At 36.9% G+C, this 22,890-nt stretch overlaps 1 protein-coding gene across 1 annotated transcript in view; it reads right to left on the reverse strand.

The window, feature by feature from the left end:
- THSD7B (thrombospondin type 1 domain containing 7B) overlaps positions 1–22,890 on the reverse strand; it is a 918,476-nt gene that overhangs the window by 793,509 nt on the left and 102,077 nt on the right. The window contains exon 2 of the mRNA XM_036886655.2: positions 4,604–4,776. Coding sequence (XP_036742550.2) covers positions 4,604–4,742 — 139 coding nt within the window. The 5' untranslated portion in view covers positions 4,743–4,776. The remainder of the gene's footprint in view (positions 1–4,603; positions 4,777–22,890) is intronic.

A 22,890-nucleotide genomic window follows, 5' to 3' on the forward strand; every position in this document is an offset into this window, starting at 1 on the left:
CTTTGGATACTTAGGATTTGAATGTGGGTCTTCCCACATATGAAGCTCTAGCTCATCCTAGTATACTTGAGTGATCTCTTAGGATGATTTAAGGCTATTATTAAAAGAATTTCAAAAAAAGACAAATGTGCCTTTTTTTTCCTTTCACACCTTATTATTCATAGCAAAATTTGTTTACCATTCTTTTTATAAACTCACTTGCAAAATGTAATTCGGTGTGATAAAAAATGTTCTGGAACTAGAAAGTGGTGATGTTTCTACTACACTGTGAATATACGAAATGTCACAGAATTGTAATTGTATGCTTTAAAATGGTTAAAATGGTAAACTTTATGTTAAGTGTATTTTACCACAATATATATTTTTAAAATATCACTTGGCCCAAAGGAGTTACATTAGAAAGTTATCCTCTACATGTACAGGATCACGAACCTCAAGGCCACTTCTTCATTTCTAAGGTTACATATTTTAATTCTACCTCTCTGCCAGTGACTTCTAAAATTACATATCTAGCAGAGACTTTTCCTCTGAAATCAGACCCACATATCCAACTTCTGGTCAACATGTCCACATAAATTTCTAGCAGGCTCCAAAATGTAACATTCCCAGAACCAAGCCCCTTCTCAGTCAGCCCACATTACATGTTGGTGACTCCACCCTTCAGGTGCCTAGGGCGAAGCCTCTGTATCACCCTGTGTCTCTTTCCCTTCCCCACCCCCACATCAGTACATCATCATGGCTTCACGTTAGAGCAGGGTTTCTCAAGCTGGGCACTACGGATATCTCAGCGCCTGATCAAAACTTTGCTGTGAGGGGCTATCCTGTGCATTTTAGGATGTTTTGCAGCTTCCCTGGCTTCTGCTCATAGATGTCAGTAGTACATCCCAGCTGTGACAACCAAAAACATCTTTAGATACCATCAAATGTCTGGAATAGTCTTCACCCTGATAACCCCATGGCTCCCTCATTTCCTGCAGGTCTTCACTTGAAGTCACCTCCTGGGTGAGGCATCCCACAGCCCACCTACTTAACGTGTCAGTCTCACCCATCACTGCATATCCCTCTTCCTTGCCTTATCTTTCCTTCTAAGCACTTATCACCACCTAACATACTCTCTTTCTAACTTTTCAGTCATGTTTATTGCCCTGTTCATGGGGACTGAAGATGTGTCTGTTTTACTCTCAATTTATCTCACATGCTTGTATCAGTGCTGGACACATGGTAAGGACTTGACAAGTATTAGTGGAATGATTGAAAGCCTTAGAACCAATATTAAGGGATTTTTTAAGATACCACTAGTTACTGTGGTCCCTGAGACCATGATCTGTTCATCTCTACAAAGCATGCAGACATGAACAGTGACCTATTTACTTAGAACAACAAGCAACATCATTCCTTATCTGATGCACTTGTTGACGTGATCTTTCTTTCTTGGCATGGATGATAGATTGCTTGGCAGCAAATACAGATCAGAAGATCTCATCACAAAGATGACAGGTATTCAACAGCCTTGGGATCAATGATCCCACAACCTAGAGCTCATCAGACTCTCTCAGAAACCCTCAGCAATATAATATATTGCTCACTTATTATTCACCAATCCATTGTTTTTCCAAACCCAGGACACACTTAGAAACGCCTCTAATTTGAATGAGGTTCACTAATGTCTAACCTATGGACTCAGGAGGAAAACAATAGCTGCTAGCAAAGAGCTTAAGGGGTTGACACTACAATCTAAACCCAGAAAATGGCTTCTGTGTTTCTAAAAATAAAGTATATTTATCTGAGTCTTCATGGAAATGTTTAAATTCCACATTACATTGGACCTGGGTTGCTGGATTTGGTAACATACTCTAAAAATGCAGCTAATTTCAACTACAATATTTTTTTCAAAAAGAATCCAAATGAAATATGATAAACTAATGCATAAGCAGGTAACAGGTTCTAAGATGCTGAGGCTGTCTTTGAAGGTGATGACCCACAATTTTTCTGGGGTATATATCTGCTCGAATTGATGTATTGTTTATATTTAAAATAATATTGCACTCATGTACTATTTATAGTAGAAGAAAAATTGAAATGCAAATGAATAGAAGAAAAGATAAAGTAACAAAACACTGGCTAAATAAATTACTGAATAAAAATTCAGAAGAATACTATACAACCATTAAAATACAAAATTGACCCATGTGAACTAATACGCAATGTTCATCAAGGCATTGTTACATGGTGAAAACAAGTGGCAAAAAAGGATGTATAGTGTGATTCTGATTGTATGAAGCAAAGTGTGTACATGTGTGTACATACATGTCCATAGGAATTAGATATTTTCAGGTCCACTTCTCCACCTTTCTGTACTCCATGCCCAAGATGCTGGTCAGTATGGAAACATCACTGGGCTCTCTTGCCTTGTAACTTCCTGTTGGATTGAGCCAATGGGACCCTGGCAGGAGATGTGAGGACAACAGCTGTTTATTCCCTTGGCTGCCTTCCTACTTTTCACTGCAGGCCCTTTAATAGCCATGGCATCTGTCAGGCACCTTCTCCATGAAGTTTTCTCTCTGATTCCAGAAAATGTTTTTTTCCTTTGTCCTTGCAGATCCACAAGTCAAAAAGATTGATACTAGCTCAGGGGTACTCTCCAGTTCTTAAACGCTGCTCACACTTTCCCATTTCTGTAAATAGTCCTCTTATTAAACTCCTCTCAGTTACCTACTTTGCATGTACCAATTCCTGTTGGCAGAACCCTAACTAATAATAATAGTAATGCTTTCTGTGTGTGTGTATTTTGCATGATTTATATACACAAATATGCATACAGATGTATTTACATGCACAAGGAAAATTTCTGAAGGATATGTAAGAGATTGGAAAGTAAAATACATGATCGTGACTTTTGCCTTTAATTTTGTACCTTAAGTTTTTTATACTTTTAAACTGTCTGGTTATATACAAGCAATAAATTTGTAGTTTAAAAGCAAAACCAAAGGGAAAATATATATTACTCCTTTTAGATGGCACATTAAGGAGGGAAAGAAGTAATGAATTACAGAGAAAATGAGAGTGATGGTACAGATGTTCATTTTGAACAATGCAACCAATGTGTCTGACAGGAAGCATTTTAACTTGGAAACTTTAGGTTTGACGGTTATCAAACCATTTATCCACTATAGAGTGGGTCTGTACCATTTTGTTCCAATGACCTACTTTTAGAAAAGCAGACTTCTTTTTCAAATTTGCTTCAAAATAAGTCAATTTTCTTAACACATCTCATTCATGTTCCAAATTTGCTACTTTCCATTTTAATGGCATTTTTTTTTAGAACTTTAGGCAAGAGGATAGTCATATAAATATACTTACATTTGATAAAATGTTTCATCTTTTATGATTAAGACAAACTAGCCCCGTTCACATAAATGCAATATTGACTTTTAGTACTATTTCTAAAGCTAACTAAAACTATTATGAGGTAAAAAATGCAAATCACTAATGTGGTATTAGAGCCCACAATTAAATTAACTTATAGGGGCTTTAATGTAATTAAATTTCATCCAGACTTTATTGCTAATGGTGCTGAGTTTTTACTTCACACACTTTAAAGTATAATTCCCTTTCATTTTATAAAGTCATTTAAATACTACAAATATCACTTTCTACATATTTCCATGGTGACATAATTCATGCAGACTATCTGATTTAAAATGAAAATGAAAACTCTTTGAGGACTACACCTCAAATGAGTCTAAGAAAACTCTTTGAGGACCACACCTCTTCTGCAACATCGCATTTTCCAATTCCAAGATACTAAGTGTATAAGTTATCTGCATTTGCAAGAATGGACTCTTGAAACAGTCATAAATATTTTAAGCGATCTCATTATGAAACTTAAAGAAAATCAAAATCTAGAGCAAAGAAAACCATCAGTGACACAAAAAGCCAAGATGTATGGAGTTCATAATTCAAGTGAATAAAATTAAATTTAACAGATCTCTTCCACAGCCAAATTAAGGAATTATTCAGACAACATAAGTTATATGCAAGCCTCCAAGTCTCAACTCATTTTATTTATATACTTACATTTAAGGCAGCTAAGGATCTCAAAACACATTAGAGCAACTTTATAGTCATAACTAGTGAGTAAAGCTATTAGGAGAATTTTTCACACTCCTAAACCTAGATATACAGGGTCTGTGCTAGAAAATATTCAATGATAAATAGCTAACTACTTCATACCCCAAAAGAAAGAGACATACAGAATTGGTCCAAAGTGTTTTTAGCTGAGGTTCTGCACTAAATTCAGATGTCACTTTTTCTACAAATGTGCTGCACGGTGATGATGTATCTGACAAAGGAGAAGCAGATGTGACTATGGAAATCAAAATGTTAATTGACAGTAACATGAAAATCCAGAAAGATAAAAAGCATCATGGATGGAGGTGACAATTATACAGACATAAAATTCAAATGCAAGCTTTATTTGTAAAAAGAAGAGTCTATTTTTCCTCTCTGGGTATTTCCCACTATTCTACAAATAAAAACAAGGAGGGAGAATATTCTTTTCATTCATGAAAATAGGTCAAAGGAATAGCCAGGACATTCCTACCTGGTTTCCAGATGAACTGATTTTCCTTCTTGCCTTCCAAATGAGCTGCATGGAACAGCAAAAGAGAAAGTACTAGAAATAGCTTCCTCATGCTCCTCCAAACCCCGTGAGTAACAACCAAATTTCCCTTGGAATACATTCTTCAGATCGTCAGCCTCTTGAATTGCCTATTCCTAAAAGAAAAAAAAGGCAAGTAGGTAAGTTCATTCCATACAGAAATTATAAAAACTCGCCTTGATTGCTAGAACCTTTATCATGATGGCATCACCAAGTTTCTATCGCCGTAAAGAGTACATATAATAGTAACATTTTAAGGTCAGCAGTTAATTAGCCATGTTTTTGGTCCTTATCCACTGAAGACATTATTAATTCTAGGGACTCTACAGTCTCCTGGTAAGTTTATTTTTGTTTTTAAAAGCAGGATTGGCAGATACCTAGTATGTTTCCTCCTCCTACACAGCCAAACTCGTGACTAAGAAAGAAAGATATGCATTCACGGCGAAGTCCACAATAGGGTGAGGAGTGCTCTAAGAAAGTCAGATGGGAAGGTTGAGAAGGAGGCAATGAGGTCTAGTGTGGCAAGTAAAAAGAGGGAAATCTCACACAAGGTAATATTTGAGAAGAGCCTCAGGGAAATAAGGGCTTGAAGGAGCAGGAAAAGATGTTCCTTCCAGGAAGGAAGGCGCTGAAATGCATTTGGTGTTTGGAGACTGCTGAGTGGGCCACTGGCTGCTGGACGGACATGAAGGGGAGGGAGGAACAGGTGGAGATGAGATTTAGAACACAGACTGGGGAGCCAATTACAAAGAGCTGTGAATGTCACATGGGGGATTTGTACTTCATTCTGTAAATGATAATAAGATTCACAGGACAGCAAATGACTTTTAAATAACTGACCTCAGTGCATAATGGATGACTGGTAGATGATGCCAAAAAGACTGAGGCCAGTTTAAGAAACTAGTGAAATAATCCAGGCAAGTACTGATGAATGAAAGGATGGGCAGAGATGCGAAAGGTAGTACAGAGGCGGGATTAAAAGGATTTGGTTAACAACTGGATGAGCTGTGAGAGGGCAAAGATGAAAAAATACAGCAAGACTGCAAATCTGGAGGACTGCAGTGGGGAACCGCTTTACCAGAGAGAAGAAATGGGAAGAGGGGCAGGCTTGAAAAGGAAGACAAGAATTCCCTTTAGAGCATATTACATCTGATGTGCCTATAGAGTAACCAGGCAGAGTTTCCCAAAAGATAATAATGTAACTCCACCTGAAATTTAGGATATCTGAGATACTCACAATACATGTATTAGGAAATTATATTAAAACACATGGATAGAAGCAGTAATAAGATTGAATAGTAAGAGGATATCAAGGGTAGAAGTCATTGTCCCAAATATTTACCCACAAAACTGCTAGAAGTGGGGAGCAAATCTGACTGTGAGCTTCTTACCGAGCAAAGAAAGGAAGTAGCTACTATAGCCTAATCTATGCAGGAGAAAATTACATCTTCTTTTTGTTTTAGGAAAAGCGATTGCCCCGTTCCCAAGCACTGATAGGATTTACCCCGAGAGTCCTCATAAATACAGGTGGTGTGCTGAGCAATGTGCTGAATGTCGTCTCATCAAATAAACAGACAATGGCAAGCCACGTGCAGAGGAGTCCCCTGGCACTCCCAGAACACTCTAAGGGTACAGTGGCAGAGTACAAATCAGTAAAAATGATTCTACAAGGAGTCAAGCAATGAAGTTCAAGTGCACAGCTCTTTGATGGCCTGCCTGGATCCTGGGATTTAAAAAAAAACAACCTGTATGAACAACCAAAAGCTCTTTTTCAACTTTCTGTATTACATACCAATACTGATGTTAGAGTAGGTAGTTAGCCAAACATGAGCAGGGAAAGGGGTGGGAACATCGGCCGACTGTTGGCTTATATTTTACATACTCCATGTAAGCTGTTCTCGTGGGATGTGTGGACTGAGAATGTAAACTGTAGACAAGCTGAAACCAGCTAGTTACAAGATGGAGGAAACATTCACCCAACTTCACCCAGAAGCTCTTTATACTCTCATTACCATGGCATCAGCATTGTGGTTATGGCTCCCCCCTCCTTACTGGGGATGAATGCTAGGACAGTTCCAATGGAACAAATACAGACAAAACTCCCCCCACCTGACGTGAGGGTGCAGCAAGCCCCACTCTGAGAAGACTTTGCCTATTCCCTTTGAAATCTAACCCTACTTGATAAATATTCACCTCCCTTTATGGAAAAAATCTCCCTATTGTTTCCTTGAGGCAGCCTCCCCTGGGGTCTGCCTGTGTTCAACTCCCAAGTGAGTACTTTGACTTTCTTTAAACTCTTATTTTCCAATAAACTCCTAAAACTCAACCACTTTTGTATCCATCCTTGAATTCTTTCTCACAAGAACAAGAGCCTGCCTCTGATAACATTGAGAATAAAAGTGGAGTGTTCTATCTTATGAAATAAAATAAAATAATAAAATGCAATAAATAAAGCTCTCTTACTTGACTGTGTCTCCAAGAGTGACTTGTAAGGTTATTTCATGGGACCTTCAGGGCATCATTGGACACAATTCAAAAACCACTGGCCTAGAGGACTGAACTGGCCACACTGTTCCTTGTAGCAAACATCCAAGAGAATGATTTTACCACAGCTGTGCTTTTGCTAAAGGGTAGACAACATGGATATTAATTTTAGTTTATTCTAAGGCTACAATTTCAGATAAAAATGTGTTTTAGAGTACTGAATTCTAAGCTATTATTATTATTATTACTATTAATAAAGTAATTAGCTAGCAGAACCAGCTCTCTGCTAAGGCAACTTCTTTTCTGATAGGAAATCACCAGGATTTAGATGACATTGTCCATCCTCATTCGTGGAGGACATACACCCAGCATAGCTAAAAACATTTCCAAATAAGCTAAAGTGAAGGAGGACCAAAAGCTACCCTATTTATGTATCTATATATTTGCTACATTCTAAATGGCCTTAGGTGGGAAGCTAAAAAAAAAAAACCAAAAAGGCTTAAAAGAATTAGGAGTTCCAGTGAGACTTTACTTGTAGTAGAATGATCAAAAATTTGTATAAAAATATCTTGAATTTTGTACCACTCTTTGGATTTTAATGCAAAAATAATTTTAATGAACTTAACCCAGGCAGCTGGGAGCCCTGGTCTCCTCTGAGGTTTCTCACCAGCCCACAAGCCTGTACTTATTTTGCCAAGGGACCCAATGTCTTTAAGCTTCCTTTTGTGTTCACCTCAAGCCACGGAAGATCACAGGACAGCGTGGCCCCTACTGGACACTTGTGAGCACCATAGCCCTGGCCAACACCGAGCAATACGGATAGTGCCAGCAGAAACCGAAGACTGATCAAGACCCCCAAAACATCTGAAATGCAGGTCTTAGAGAAAGAAAAAAAGTATGTCAATTAAGGACGGCACAGCAATTGTATTCCTAAAAACCACCACACATTTTTAGTATCTGTATTACCTATAACCCTATACCTCACTACCACCCCTTTCCCAAGAATCTTGAGGACAGAGGTGGGGAAACTAGACTTGATCAAGCTTCTGCCCTTTGCCATGCCATATGCTTTACATACTTAAGTAAAATGAGAACCTCTGCTCAGTTGATGGAAGGTGCAGGATGGAATCTGACCAGTAAACTGTGTTGCTTCTCTTTCCTCCAAATGCCTAAAACTCACTAAATTATTCCTTGAAAGACACTGGAAATCATTCTTGTATCCATTACTTGAAAAGCCACATGAGAGTTCACAATAAACAAAATGAGAGAATACATGAAATAATTAGAGACTCCACTCCTCTATTTGTATAACAGAAAGGGAAAAATGCTATAACTATGATAAAAAATACATATTATGCAGGAAGCATGTGCTACCCACGATGGCATGAACAATTTACATCGTGGTCATTTGGTTTCCAAATCAACTTATTCACTATATATCTTAGCATCCAAAATGTATTTGTAAGGTTAGCTCTAAACTGATGAATACTAAGAGAAATAAAAAAAACAATTTCTCCTGTTAGTCTCAGTTTACTAATTATGTAAAGAAAGGCCAATCAAAGTATAAAAAATGTGTTCTTACACTTCATATGCATTTCATTTTCTCTTAAATGTATTCTTATCAATGAAGTCCTTGAATATTTAAAAGGCACAAAACTTTAAAAAAATAAAATAAGAACTGTTGCAATTTGCTTTCAACCTGAAGGAACAGCAATGAGTGGGCAAAAAGCAAACCTGCCTTTGCATTTATTGGTATATTGCCATGAGACGGCACTAGGGAGATATACACTAGGTAAATTGCCTGTATTGATTTTGGGTTATAGTACTAGTCTCTCTTGCTTCAGAGGGATTCCACTGACATCACTTGCCATCAGTTTACTACCTCTGTGACCCTGGACTTGCATGAAACCCCCCATGCCTCAGTTTCCATATCTCTAAAATGGGGGAAATATGAAAACCTACTTCACAGGGCTTTGGTGAAAGGTAATGAATTAGGCAATATACCTAGTGTATATCTCCCTAGTGCCATCTCATGGCAACTGGGCAAAGAAGATGGCTCAGTAAAGGTGGCTGAGCAACAGGGCAGGAGGAAAGGATGCCCAGCATCAAGCTGGTATAACTGACCATGATGGTGACTCCAGTTAGTGGCCTGTTGCAAGTGACTGTTAACTATACATACTGCTAGAGAAAGCACAGAAACGTTAGCTTTTCCAGTCAGCTGCCTAATTTCTGGTTGCAATATCGCACATTCCACTTCATCTTTCATAATCTGCCCATACACAAAATATTGACCTAAATACTTCATTACCTTTCACCAAAGCCCTGTGAAGTAGGTTTTCATATTTCCCCCATTTTAGAGATATGGAAACTGAGGCATGGGGGGTTACATGCAGGTCCAGGGTCACAGAGGTAGTAAACTGATGGCAAGTGATGTCAGTGGAATCCCTCTGAAGCAAGAGAGACTAGTACTATAACCCAAAACCAATACAGGCAATTTTTCATGACCCTGTAAATGCATCTCCTTCAAAGCCCTATGCAAGATCCCTCAGTTCACACAAGGCAATGTATGTATCATTTCACATAATCCTCACAGAATAACATGACCAATTATTCCTATTTTTTCAGATGTAAAAGAGACTGATCATTAGGATGTTAAGTAATTATTCTAAGGTCACCTCAGCCAGAAAATGTCAAAGCTGGATTACAGAACAGGCCTGACATCACAGCCCCCAGTTGTTTATTGTACCACATAAGCTGACCCTGGCAGATTATCTAGCCTCAGAACCTCACGGTCCTCATCTACAAAATGAAGAGGACAGTCATCCCATAACTCTTAGGGGTAAGGATGGAATAAAATAATAGAGGGAAAGTATTTACATGAACTGATCAGAGAATGAGTGCTCACTAAACAAAGGATTACCATTGTTACTATTGTCATTCTCTCAAAATTCAGAAAAATCTTTTCTCCAGAAATATATAAGAAGCAGCCTGAATGCAATCCTGCCCTACAGCAAAGGAATGAGAGATGATATTTTCAAACCTCCCATCTCATGACTTTGTGCCACACTTCTGAAGAGCTAAAAGCACTCCTTACCAAGAATCCCATTAAAGATTCACACTGACCCCCTGAAAGAGAAAAAATGTGTATTATCATCTCTATTTTTATGAGAAAGTAACCTCTGGCCTCATGATGAGATCATGTTTAGTAACTTCCTCATGCCTTTTAACCACCAGTCTCTTCCTCCATGCAGTTCACTCTGCAGAATCCTAAATTATGTCAATATGAGCCTAGGGTACTGGCATGCATACCACAAAAATACACAATCATGTGGCTTTTGGTTTACTGCACTGCTAAATATTTTCAGTTTACTGTATTAATAAATGTACAATGCAGTAGGTTGGCATCATATAATGAGGCCATAGAAAATTTTGCACAAAGTCCACACAAGTATTTTACATATCTCTGAACAAAGTTTTGCCACAGGAAATAACAGACAGAAAAAGGGCTTAAAACCAGTTTGCCAAAACTTTCAAAACTACATCTTGGTAGTTGTGGCAAGCATTGCTATATTTTCCCTTTGCAGAATGTCCACCTGTCCTGTTTAAAATATATACATGCACACATACGTGTGTGTGTATGTATGTGTGTGTGTGTATCAGTCACATTTCCAGCTTCCTTTAGCTAACGTGCCCACAGGACAGTTGGGTCAGTGATTTGCATCATGTTAAGGCACAGAGGGAAACATCCCTGCTCCAATAAAAATATAAAACCTCACAGGAAAAAATGTGGTTCCTTGCCACAAGTTCCATCCCCGTTTTCCCTTCCTGGCACACAGATACAATGCCTGGAGGTACCAGAGACATCCTGAGATGATGAGGATGAACACCACCTGCTGAGAATGCTGGAGTGGGGATGCAGTAGGAACCCAACTCAGATGCCACTGTGGAGGTACAGGTATTGTCCTAGATTGTCAACCTTTGGATCTCTTAGTTTTAAACCATTTTTTGGTGTGTGTTTTCTGTTACATGAGCTGAAAGCAACTCTGACTCCTACAGTATCCTCATCCCTAGATGCAGGGGGTCTGTTTACAGACATACGTGTTCATTGGTATGGGTGTACCTCCCTCTACTTCTACAGACTGAACTTCTCCCACGGTTCAAACAATGCACTGAGACTATAAACCTGAATATGCATGTCCCTATTTCTTTTTTGTTTTATTAAGGTATCGTTGATATACACTCTTATGAAGGTTTCACGAGAAAAACAATGTGGTTACTACATTCACCCTTATTATCAAGTTCCTCCCCATACCCCATTGCAGTCACTGTCCATCAGTGTAGTAAGATGACACAGAGTCCCTATTCATCTTCTCTGAGCTACACTGTCTTAACTATGACCCCCACACACACCATGTGTGCACTAATCATGATACCCCACAATCCCCTTCTCCCTCCCTCCCCACCCACACTCCCTGCACCTCCCCTTTGGTAACCACTAGTCCTTTCTTGGAGTCTGTGAGTCTGCTACTGTTTTGTTCCTTCAGTTTTGTTTCATTGTTATACTCCACAAATGAGGGAAATCATTTGGTACTTGTCTTTCTCCGCCTGGCTTATTTCACTGAGCATAATACCTTCTAGCTCCATGTATGTTGTTGCAAATGGTAGGATTTGTTTCTTTCTTATGGATGAATAGTATTCCATTGTGTATATGTACCACATCTTCTTTATCCATTCCACTCATAGGAATTTACCCAAAGAAAACAACTTCTTAGATTCAAAAAGACATATGCACCCCTATGTTTATTGTAGCACTATTTACAATAGCCAAGATGTGGAAGCAAACTAAGTGTCCATCAGTAGATGAGTACATGTCCCTATTTCTAAGCAGGTGAGCTTGATTTATTCACCATATTGCCTTTTTCAAGTAATCCATGCAGGATTCAAAGAAAAGTATCTGTCATCTTTTTTTATAAGTATCCCTGCAGTGAAGAAAGGGTGCTTCACATATAATGAGCTATAAATAAAAGAGAAAGATAGAAATTACTCCAGTAAGTTGCCCCAGACTGCCCAATGAGAACAAATCCATCCATATAGACACAGTCTAACATGAGAACATACTTAGGTAGCTATTGTCTATGCAGTTGCCAAGCCCCACAAATTCTGAAGATATTATGGATGCATTCTTGTAATTTGAGAACTACCCTGTCATCACCTCATGCAAAATACTCTTAGTCCCTCAGGGAATCATGTCCTCATTACCCCTAGCATTCCTGATTATTGTTAAAATCTTCCACTTCCTCTTTCTTAATTAATTTTTCACTTGGGGCAGGGGTACCAACTTCCCCCCACCTTTTACTTCTCACTGGCAACTTCTCTTCAGCCCCCTTTTCTGGTATTTCCTCTCACTTTGACCTCTAAATGGATATGTCTCTGTCTTTAGAATCCTTTTCTTCTCCAACTTTGCTCACTTTCCAAGTGATCTTATCAAGAACCCCCCCCCCACTTTGAATACCAGGCTGCAGGCTCCCTTCTCTCCATCTCCACTCCCGTCTCTCCTCCTGACTTGTTCCCTGAACTTGTACAGCTAACTCACCACGGAACAAGTCCACAGGGTGTGTGATGGCAGTGCACATAACGGAACCTATGATTCCCCCATGTAGTCCATGGCCCAGTTCTCCCCTCAGTGTCCCCAACTTCACAATGGCATTACACTTCACAGCAGAAGCCTGGGAGTCATGCTGACATCCTGTCTTCTGCTCACCTCTCAAAACCAAGTCATCAGCAAACTGAGTTGGCAACACCTTCACCATCTCTCTAGGATCCTGCCACCTCCACCTCCCTTGCCCGTACCTTCCTAGTGTAAGCCACCTTCATTTCTCCCCTGAGCTACTGGATCAGCTTCCTAACTGGGTTTCCTTCTCTCACTCTTGATTGCCTTCTATGCATTCTCTACAGAAAAACCAGGATAATCTCTGGGAAAAAAATACACTTCCCTCCTTAAAATCCTCTCATGGCTTCCCATCACAGAATAAAATGTAAAGACCTGGCTGGTTGGACTTTTGCTTCCTCTTCTTCTTACTACGGTCCACTCTTCTAGCCTGGACACACTGGCCTCATTCTTTTTCCTCAAGATACAGCTTCTCAAAGTCCTCACACTGCCAGTTACTCAGATATGCCCATGGCTGCTTCCTCGCTTCATTATTCATCAAAGATCTTCCCAGACCACCAGCTGTTCAGCACAGATGCAATCACTCTATCCTCTTGACGTTTGTTTGTTGATTGTTTGTAACACTCAGAAAAGATCAATACCTGACAATTTAGTGTAGATTGATTGGTTTGTTTTTTCTCATCTCCTCTAGCATCATTTGCTTGCTTTCTGTTCACTACTATTTGCCCAAGTGCCTAATAGGGCACCTGGAGAACAGAAGGTGTTTAATAAATATTTGCTAAATGAATGAATGGACTATGAGTTTACATTTGTACTTTTCTTTCTAGTTAAGATTTTTAAATCTTGGACAATAATTTTAAGGAAGAGGCATTAGCATATAATGGGAGAGCGCCAGCTAGAAAAACCCCTCTGCCTGAAAATTTAGACCACTTTGAAATATATTAAAAGTCATTTCTAACATCCTAACATTTGGAACATAGGTAGTAATGTCCAAACACACAGATAAAGCAATCTTGTCTAACACACAGAATTATCTGATGAAAATTTAAGATGGAATTAAAAGTGCTGATTCTCACTTCTAAAGAATCAAATTTCCATGTTTTTTTAGATCAAAAGTTACCATTTACTTTTTTAAAGCCCAAAGTGTCTCCCAAACATAAAGTTTTATGCCTTTTATGGGAAAGGAATAAAATTATGAAATCAAAGAAAACAAAATGTTTCTAACGGGACTGGTTTCTACAATGTATAAGTTCCCGTTTCTCATCTAAGGACCTTCCTTGCATTATCATGCAACAAGTACTATCATTACTGAATGCCGCTCTGCTCCAATAACAGTTGTTGTCAGGACCCTAACCCTTGCATGTAAAACAAAAAAGAAAACCATTGATTAAAATGTATGCTTGTCATTCTAATTTTACTGGCTAATATACTTTGTTTAGCTTAAAGACAATGGAAATTATTTAAATTGAGAAATTAGTGGGTTATCTCTTAAATAACATTTAAGTTAGATTTTGTCCAGGCCAATGGTGAGGTTCATAACATCGTTGATTTCTTTTAGTTTGAGATTCTGAATTCTCTGCATTTTGCTTAGCAAAGTTAACTTGGTAGTTATAAAACCCTAAAAATCATTTGGGCTGGGATACATGAAAAATTTCTCCCACTTTATAAATAAATTACAAACATCTCCACTCCCCCACTCCATTGGAAGAATAAGAAAAGTGCTATATTGTCTCTACTTTTTAAATCCTCAAGTGGAGAGCTCTTTCTTTATAAAGTACCTATAATTAAAGTCAAAATAGTTTAATAAAAATAGTTTGAAAAAAACATAAGGTAATCACTACAGAAAAAATAAAATCTATATAATCTGTTTGGAGGAGCTTAGGTTAATTATAAAAAGAAAATGCATTCAGTTTGAAAGCATTACATTCTATAAAGAGTAATAAAGTTAGAACAATCACTTGTGTAGATATCATAACAAATAAAATTGGCACATAATGGTGTTAGTCTGTAGTCCGTTCTGCTTAAAGGTGCAGGGAAGAATTTGATAATCTCTTTTTACCAGATTTTATAAATATATATATGTACATATTTATATCTATTATATATGCTTTGTGCAAATATATGAATGTTGAGAGAGTGAGCTTTTGTGAGCTCACATTTAACTCTAAAGAGCTTTATAAGAACTCAGTATAACTAGAATGTGTGAACAAGATAACATCCTCTTCTCAAATGCTATTGACCTTTGAAATTAAAAAAATACTTAATTACTCATTAATATTTTGTGCAATGTAAGATTCTAAATATTTAATGTCAGGAGAATTATCTAGTTAAGCTGTAAATATAGCTTTGTGTTCTCTTCATTAATTATGCATCTACTGTTGCAAGGGAACTTATTGAAAAAAGTGTCCACAGTTGACATTAAAAAAAAAAAACATGTTTATAAGCCTATGAAATTTTCTAGTGGTCTTTTTCAGTATCTTTTTTAAATTTTCATTTATTATAGTTGGGCATTGACCATTAATAAGTTGCTCATTAGATTCAGAAGATTTGATAGAATTTACTCTCATCCTGTCTCACCTCATTCTTCCTGAAAGAATAGAGTGACATCTGAAAGAGAACATTCCAAACTAAGTTGAAATACAAAGGTGTTTTTAGATTCTTCTTTTATTGCATAAACCACAAGGAAAGCTGTAAGAACATACTTAACCAATAGAAAACAGATTACATTTTTCTACTAGCCTCTCCAGGGATTTTTTGTTTTTCTCTCTAGATGTATTATTAAACAGATCAACAAAGCCTGAAGGCAATTGTCTTGAAATATATTTTATTTGCCATTTCCCTATCTTAAAAAAAAATGCAGTACATTCACTCAGTACTATCTACCTCCAATTTCACAGAAACAGGCAGAAATTAATAGTCCTAATAAAAAGCCATTCAATCTTCATATACTATATTACACTATTAATGTGTGCATATGTATGTGTACTCACACACACAAACACATTCTTTAAAAATGATCAAATGATCGAAACACAAAAGCAAAATTTTCAGAGTGATTTCTCTCAGAGAAAGAAGACAAGTTCGCTAGGTACCCTGGCAATTTGCCAATGGAAATTTTACATTTAGAAGTTTAATTACAAACTTAGATAAGTGGATTATAATGAAAGATATCTCTAGTAAGGGAGCCCAGACAGATGCATTATGAATGCATTAAAGAAAACACCAGAGAGAGAACTTTCTATTAGCAGAAAGATTTTAATTAAATAGCAATAAGAGAGATCTCTTCTGTGAAATGATACTACTGTTACCCATAGCTCATTAGAACTATTTACTACATAATATAGTCTTTAAAACCATTCCACTCTGGAAAGTATGTTTAAACCTTTCACTCTCAGAAGGGTGGAAAACTGTGGGGTTTTTGAAGGAGGGAAAAGGTCCATTGGTGAAGTGTGGGAATAAAGAACTATTTCTTTGTATGCTGCCCTTGAAGTAGCTCCATACTGCATGGAGACCCACAGGCTTCAGAAGAAAACAAACGCTTCAACAATGACCACCTAAGTGTCTAAAGAATATTAGCAGTGGTCCATTAGGGACAACCAAGAGAATGCCTGAGATCAGTGTTCAGGGTCACATGGCTGTAATTTTATTCTTGGCATGAATGCAACATTGGGATACTGGCTTCTTAAGAGACATGCATTTTCAAAAGCCTCGACAATATTCCTGTGTCCTCTGCAATATCCAACCAAAAGTTTGTTTCCTGAAGTCAGGGGTCATATTTATTCATTTTATATTCCAAACATGTAGCCCAAATCTAGACAGAGTAGGTGCATAATAAATGTTGAATGAATGAAGTGAATAGGTACAGTAGGGTACATTCTAATCCAACAAAATTATAATAAACACAAAAGAATTAAAAAGATTAGTAGAGATCTCTATAACTCAAAGCTTCTCTAACACCCTTAGCAGTAACTGAAGAATTCTAATGACAGGGAATTAATGCAATGTCCCACAAAGCAGCCCATTCTATTTTTGGTTAGCTCCAATTATTAGGACATGCGTCTCAACCCAGAATAGTCGTTTCCTTTCTTTATCTAAGCCTTTTATCTTAACTATTTCTTTTTGCAGTTATAGCTAAAGTATATCTCATCTGTCTGACACATGACAAAACTCCTAATTTCCTGTTTTCTAGGCTAAATATATCCAACTTTTTCAATCATTCCCCATTATTTATGGTTTCCACATCATTCACCAAACTGGACACCTTCTCTAGACATGCCTCCAGAGCTGAAAGGCAGTTCTCTAGAGAAGGACAGGGCTCTGAGCCAGTAACAGCCAGGTTAGAACTTAGCTGATCAGGGGACTTGGGAATTTGGATGGGGCAACAAATACCCAGAAACAAGGCTAAGTACAGGAAAAAAAAAAACCTGTGTACTGAACCATTCATATCAGGGATTATTATTAATATTAATTAGAAACATGTAAGGACAGAAACCTAAATATCTACTATAGGAAAATGATTAATGTTTTTATATCTTCTCAATGGAATATTGTACAGCTATATTATGCAGTTACAAGTCTAAAAATAAGGAAAATATGTATAAGTTTAGAAGACCTCATATTATATTTGATTTAAATTATGTGGGAAAATATGTTTGAATATTTTTAGAAAACACTAAGAATGTTAGTTGTATTTACATAGTAGAAATATGTTTAGTTCAGAGTACCTTCATTTTAAAGATTTTTCCCATTTTACTGAGAAATAATATATATATACCACTGTATAAGTTTAAGGCATATAGCATGATAATTTGATTTACATATATTGTGAAATGATTATGAAAATAGGTTCAGCTAATATAATTTTCTCATATCGATAAAAGAAAAAAGGAAAAAACATTTTCTCCTTGTGATGAACTCAGGATTTACTCTTTTAAAAACTTCCTATATCTCATATATTAGTGTTAGCTATAGTCATCATATTGTACATTACATTCCTAGTACTTATTTATCTTCTATGAGAAGTTTTAACTTTTGACCACCTTCCTCCAATTCCCCCTTGCCCTACCTCTGGTAACCACAAGTCTGATCTCTTTTTCTATGACTTTGGCTTTTAGTATTTTATTTTTTTAGATTCCACACCTAAGTGAGATCATAAAATATTTGTCTTTGACTTATTTCTCTTACAGTAATGCCTTCAAGATCCATTCACGCTGTCACAAATGGTAGGATTCCTCATTTCTTATGGCTAAATATTCATATTATACAACTTAATTTTCCATTTATCCATCAATAGACACTTAGGTTGTTTCCACTTCTTGATTATTATAAATAAATGCTACAATATATATTTGAGTGTTTTCATTTCCTTTGGATATAGTCTCAGGGGGTACAGATATATATTTGAGTGTTTTCATTTCCTTTGGATATAGTCTCAGAAGTAGAATTGTTGGATTGTATAGTAGTTTTATTTTCAATTATTTGAGGTTCCTTCATACTGTTTTCCACAGTGGCTCTACCAATTTACAGTCTCATCAACAATACGCAAGGGTTCCCTTTTCTCCACATCTATACCAGCATTTGTTATGTCATTTTTTTGATGATGGCCTTTCTAACAGGCATAATGTGATAGCTCATTTTGGTTTTAATTTGCATTACCCTAATGACTAATGATGTTAATCATCTTTTTATGTATCTGTTGGCCTTTCATATATCTTTTCTGGAGGAATATCTATTCAGATTCTTTGCCCATTTTTTAATTGGGTTATTTGTTTTGTTTTATTTTGTTTGCTGTTGAGTTGTATGTGGTCTTTATATACTTTGGATATTAACCCTTATATCACACATTTGGGATGCAAACATTTTTCCCATTCTGTATGTCTTTTCACTTAGTTGGTTTCTTTTGCTATGCAGAAGCTTTTTAGTTTGATGTAGTAACCTGTTTATTTTTTCTTGTGTTGCTTGTGCTTTAGTTGTCATATCCAAAAAAATCATTAAGTCCTATGTCAAGAAACTTTATTCCTCTGTTTCATTCTAGAAGTTCCATAGTTTCAGGTCTTCCATTGAAGTCGGTCATCCATTTTGAGTTAATTTTTATGAATAGTGTAAGACATGGGTCCAGTTTCATTCATTTGCATGTGAATATCCAATCATCCCAGCACCATTTATTGAAGGGACGGTCTTTTCTCCATGGAGTATTCTTGACTCCCTTGTCAAATATTAGTTGACCATATATGCTTGGGTTTATTTTTTGGCTCTTGATTCTGTTACGTTGGTCTATTTGTGTGTCTTTATGACAGTACCAAACTGTCTTTAAGACTATGGTTTTATAGCATAGCTTGAAATCAGGAAATATGATGTTTCCTTGCTTGCTCCTCCTTCTCAGGATTACTTTGGCTATTTGGAGTCTTTTATGGTTCCATATAAATTTTATGGAAATTTTTTCCACTTCTGAAAAATTGCCATTGGAATCTTGATAAGGATTGCATTGAATCTACTGATGGCTTTTGACAGTAATAATATTAATTATTTCAATCCATGAAAATTGGATACCTTTCCATTTATTTCTGCCTTTGATTTCTTTCATCACTGTCTTACAGTTTTCAGAGTAGAAATCTTTCACCTCAGTTAAATTTATTCCTAAGTATTTTTTTTATGCTATTGTGAATGCGATCTATTTGTTTCTTTTCCAGAAAATTTGTTGTTAGAGTATACAAATACAACTGATTTTTGTATGTTAATTTTGTATCCTGAATTCATTAGATTTAACAATTCTTGGATTGAATCTTTAGGGTGTTCTATATATGAAATTATGTCATCTGCAAATAAAGACAATTTTACTTCTTCCTTTTGAATTCTGATACCTTTTATTTCTTTTACTGGCCTGATTGCTCTAGCTAGGACTTCCAGTACTATGTTGAACTGGAGAGGTAAAAATAGGCACCATGTTTTGTTCCTTACCTTAGAGGAAAAGCTTTCAACCTTTCACCACTTAGTATGATGTTAACTGTGGGTCTATCGAACAAGTCATTTATTATATGGACATATGTTCCTTTTATGCCTAATTTGTTAAGACTTTTTATCATGAATGGATGTTGAGTTTTTTCAAATGCTTTTTCAGCAGTTCTTGAGAGATCATATGATTCTTTTCTTTCATTCTACTAATGTGCTGTATCACATTAGTTGAACCATCCTTGAATCCCAGGAATAAATCCTACTTAGTCATGGTGAATCCATTAAATGTGCTACTGAATTCAGTTTGCTAGTGTTTTATTGAGAATTTGTGCAACTATAATTTACAAGGATATCAGCCTCTAGTTTTCTCTTCTAGTAGTACCCGTTTCTGGTTTTGATATCAGGATAATGCTGCATATGTTTTTTTTAAAAAATCTGAAAACTATACTCTATGTACCCAACACCAATAGTGGTGAAAGTTGGAGCACATATTAAGTGCTTAATAAGCATATGCTGCCTGATCAAAGAAGCCAATCAATTATGTTTTTCTCAGGAAGGAAAATAACCAGCTGCAGAGGAAACTTTAATGATTACTTTGAAACTGTGTTGTTTCCCATGTAGTTATTCTTCTCCAAGTAGCAAGAGGGGACATGATTCCCCACTCCTTTGCACTTCACAAAGCTCATCTACACACAGTCACCATCAATTTTTAATGGAAATGCCTGGAGCAATACAGGAAGCAGATCCTTAGGTTTCATGGCCCTGCATAAATAATTAAGGATTGTTGCAGAGTAAATTTTATATATTTTATCATGGAAACTAAAATAAATGTAAATTACTTGTCTCTTTCAAGAAGATAATCTGTTTGATTTATTTTTGTTGAAGCTGGTCCTGTGTTTGATAATGGAAACTTAAATTCAAACAGAGATCAAGATGTTTAGTACTTCTGCCTCCCTTTCCCACTCCTCATAGTTGTACCAGCCATGGATACCTCTACCAAGTGCCCTAAACCCAACTGAAATCCATTGTAACATTTCCTTTTCCCAACATTCTCTGCCACAGTTGGCTGTCCATTCAGAAAACTGAAGCCAAATTCTATACTGTGATAGGCACTGCCCCAGCCAACTGCCAGCTGATTTTAGTTAATATTAGATGAATTTCCAGAGCAAAAGGATCTGGATGGTCCCTTGAATGCTATTAAAATCTAACATACACCTAACTCCATGATGTATATCTCAGCAATACAATGAACAAAATCCTGTGACTCTGCTCTTACTCTAACACAACACTTCTTATCAAATATTGCCATGATCAAACATTTAATGAATACCAAAATGCAAGATAATGTAGAGTGTTAGGCTTAGGTGAAACCAACATGGAGTGCACTTAGCCCCTCCTTTTAGGATGCTTACCAACTAATTGAATTACAGAACATATAATAAGGAAAGACTTCATTAACTAAACAAAGTAGCCTATATAAGTGCCAATTTCCCATTATAGACCATCAGCTTTCTCAGCATTCCTAGAACAACTTCAAGGAGAAGATTTTGAAAGAGAAATAGATTTTAGACAAGGTTGGAACATGAGCAAAACATAGAATTTAAAGGAAGGAATGGCATGAAGTACTGAGGTTTGAGGTAAGCTTTAGAAATAGGTTAGGGATTAGATAAAATAAAAACAGGAATTAGATAGAAATAGGTAAGGAACCACAGGGTAAGTGGGAAAAGTGAAAGCTTCTGATTTTACTCAATAGGCAAAGATGAGGTGACCAAATGTTTCTCCAATAGAAGGCAATATAAAACTATTTCGAGATACAACTGACATCAGCATTCAGGGCAGATTAAGGAAGAGGGGCTCAAAACTGAAGATTAGAAAAGGGACTCATATGTAAAGATGTGTTGTAACTAGAGTGACCACTGTGGAAATGGAAAATTGGAAAAGCAGCAAAAAATCTAACATTGTGCAAATTGTAGGGAGAAAGAAAATTGTCATAGCTAACAATGAGGTATTTTAAGCTGAGAAACAAAGAGTTGGAAGGAGAGATGGTTAAGGAAAGTGATGACAAGTTTTGCTTTGTCACAAGTTTAATGTAATGTAATATTCAAGTAACAATGTCTGTTAGAGAGTTAGAGAAATGGAACTGACAGGGCTCAAAGTTAAAGACACGATTTGGGAAAAGGCCTATTAAGTTGGTAGTTAAATCCATGAAAGTAGAAAATCAGGCAAACTGTCCAAGTGAGAGAATTCAGTACAGAAAGAGCAGGAAGCTAGGTCCTATGATGATAGGTGCTCAAGTAAACTTATTTAAGACAATACTACAATAAACTTGTGTATTAGATATTGACATTATCACTTTGCAGGGCAGACAGAAATCGGGGTCTTCTCCCAAATCATGTCTTTATAGTCTGCTCATTTTCAAGAGGAAGCAGCAGTTTTTGTTCATGCTATCTCTTTGGGTAAAATACTCTTCCCTACTTCATGGCCTTATGAACTTGTCTGCAACAGTCAAGAGCTAGTACAAATGGCACCTCATCTATAGCATCTTCTCCAGCTTATCTGGGCAGAGTCACTCACTAGCCAATTTATGATCCCAAAGTATGTTGTGCAATAAAGTCACATCTTTTTCATCCAGTAAAACATGAACTCCACAGTGATAAAGATTTTGCCTTATCAGTTTTCATATTCTTGACATAGAAAGACACTTAATGAACATTTATTAAATGTTTAATGTCCTGCAAAGTTGAGGGAAAAATGACTTGACAGGTAGGAGGGAACCTAAAATAGCAGGATTTTGTGGATAATAGCACTAATACATGGGCCTGCTTTAGATGATGGGATTCTGGACACTGAGCTGGGGCTATAAGAGCAGACTTGGGGAGGGGGTGCTGGGAAAGATGTAAATGCATTTTTCATGTGGGGAAGAAGCCAGCCTCCAAGATGGCCTCCCATGATTCTCACTTCCTGGTATTCATACCTTGTAGGTATTCACACCGTGCATAACCCCCACCCACACTGAACTTGAAATTGTGTAAATGATGGTGGTGACTTCCTAGGTTGACCATGAAAGACATTGCAGCTTTTGCCTTATACTCTCTTGACTACCTATCTGGGGAACACCAAGTGCCAT

This window comes from Manis pentadactyla, chromosome 8 (assembly GCF_030020395.1).
Source record: "Manis pentadactyla isolate mManPen7 chromosome 8, mManPen7.hap1, whole genome shotgun sequence".
NCBI lineage: Eukaryota > Metazoa > Chordata > Mammalia > Pholidota > Manidae > Manis > Manis pentadactyla.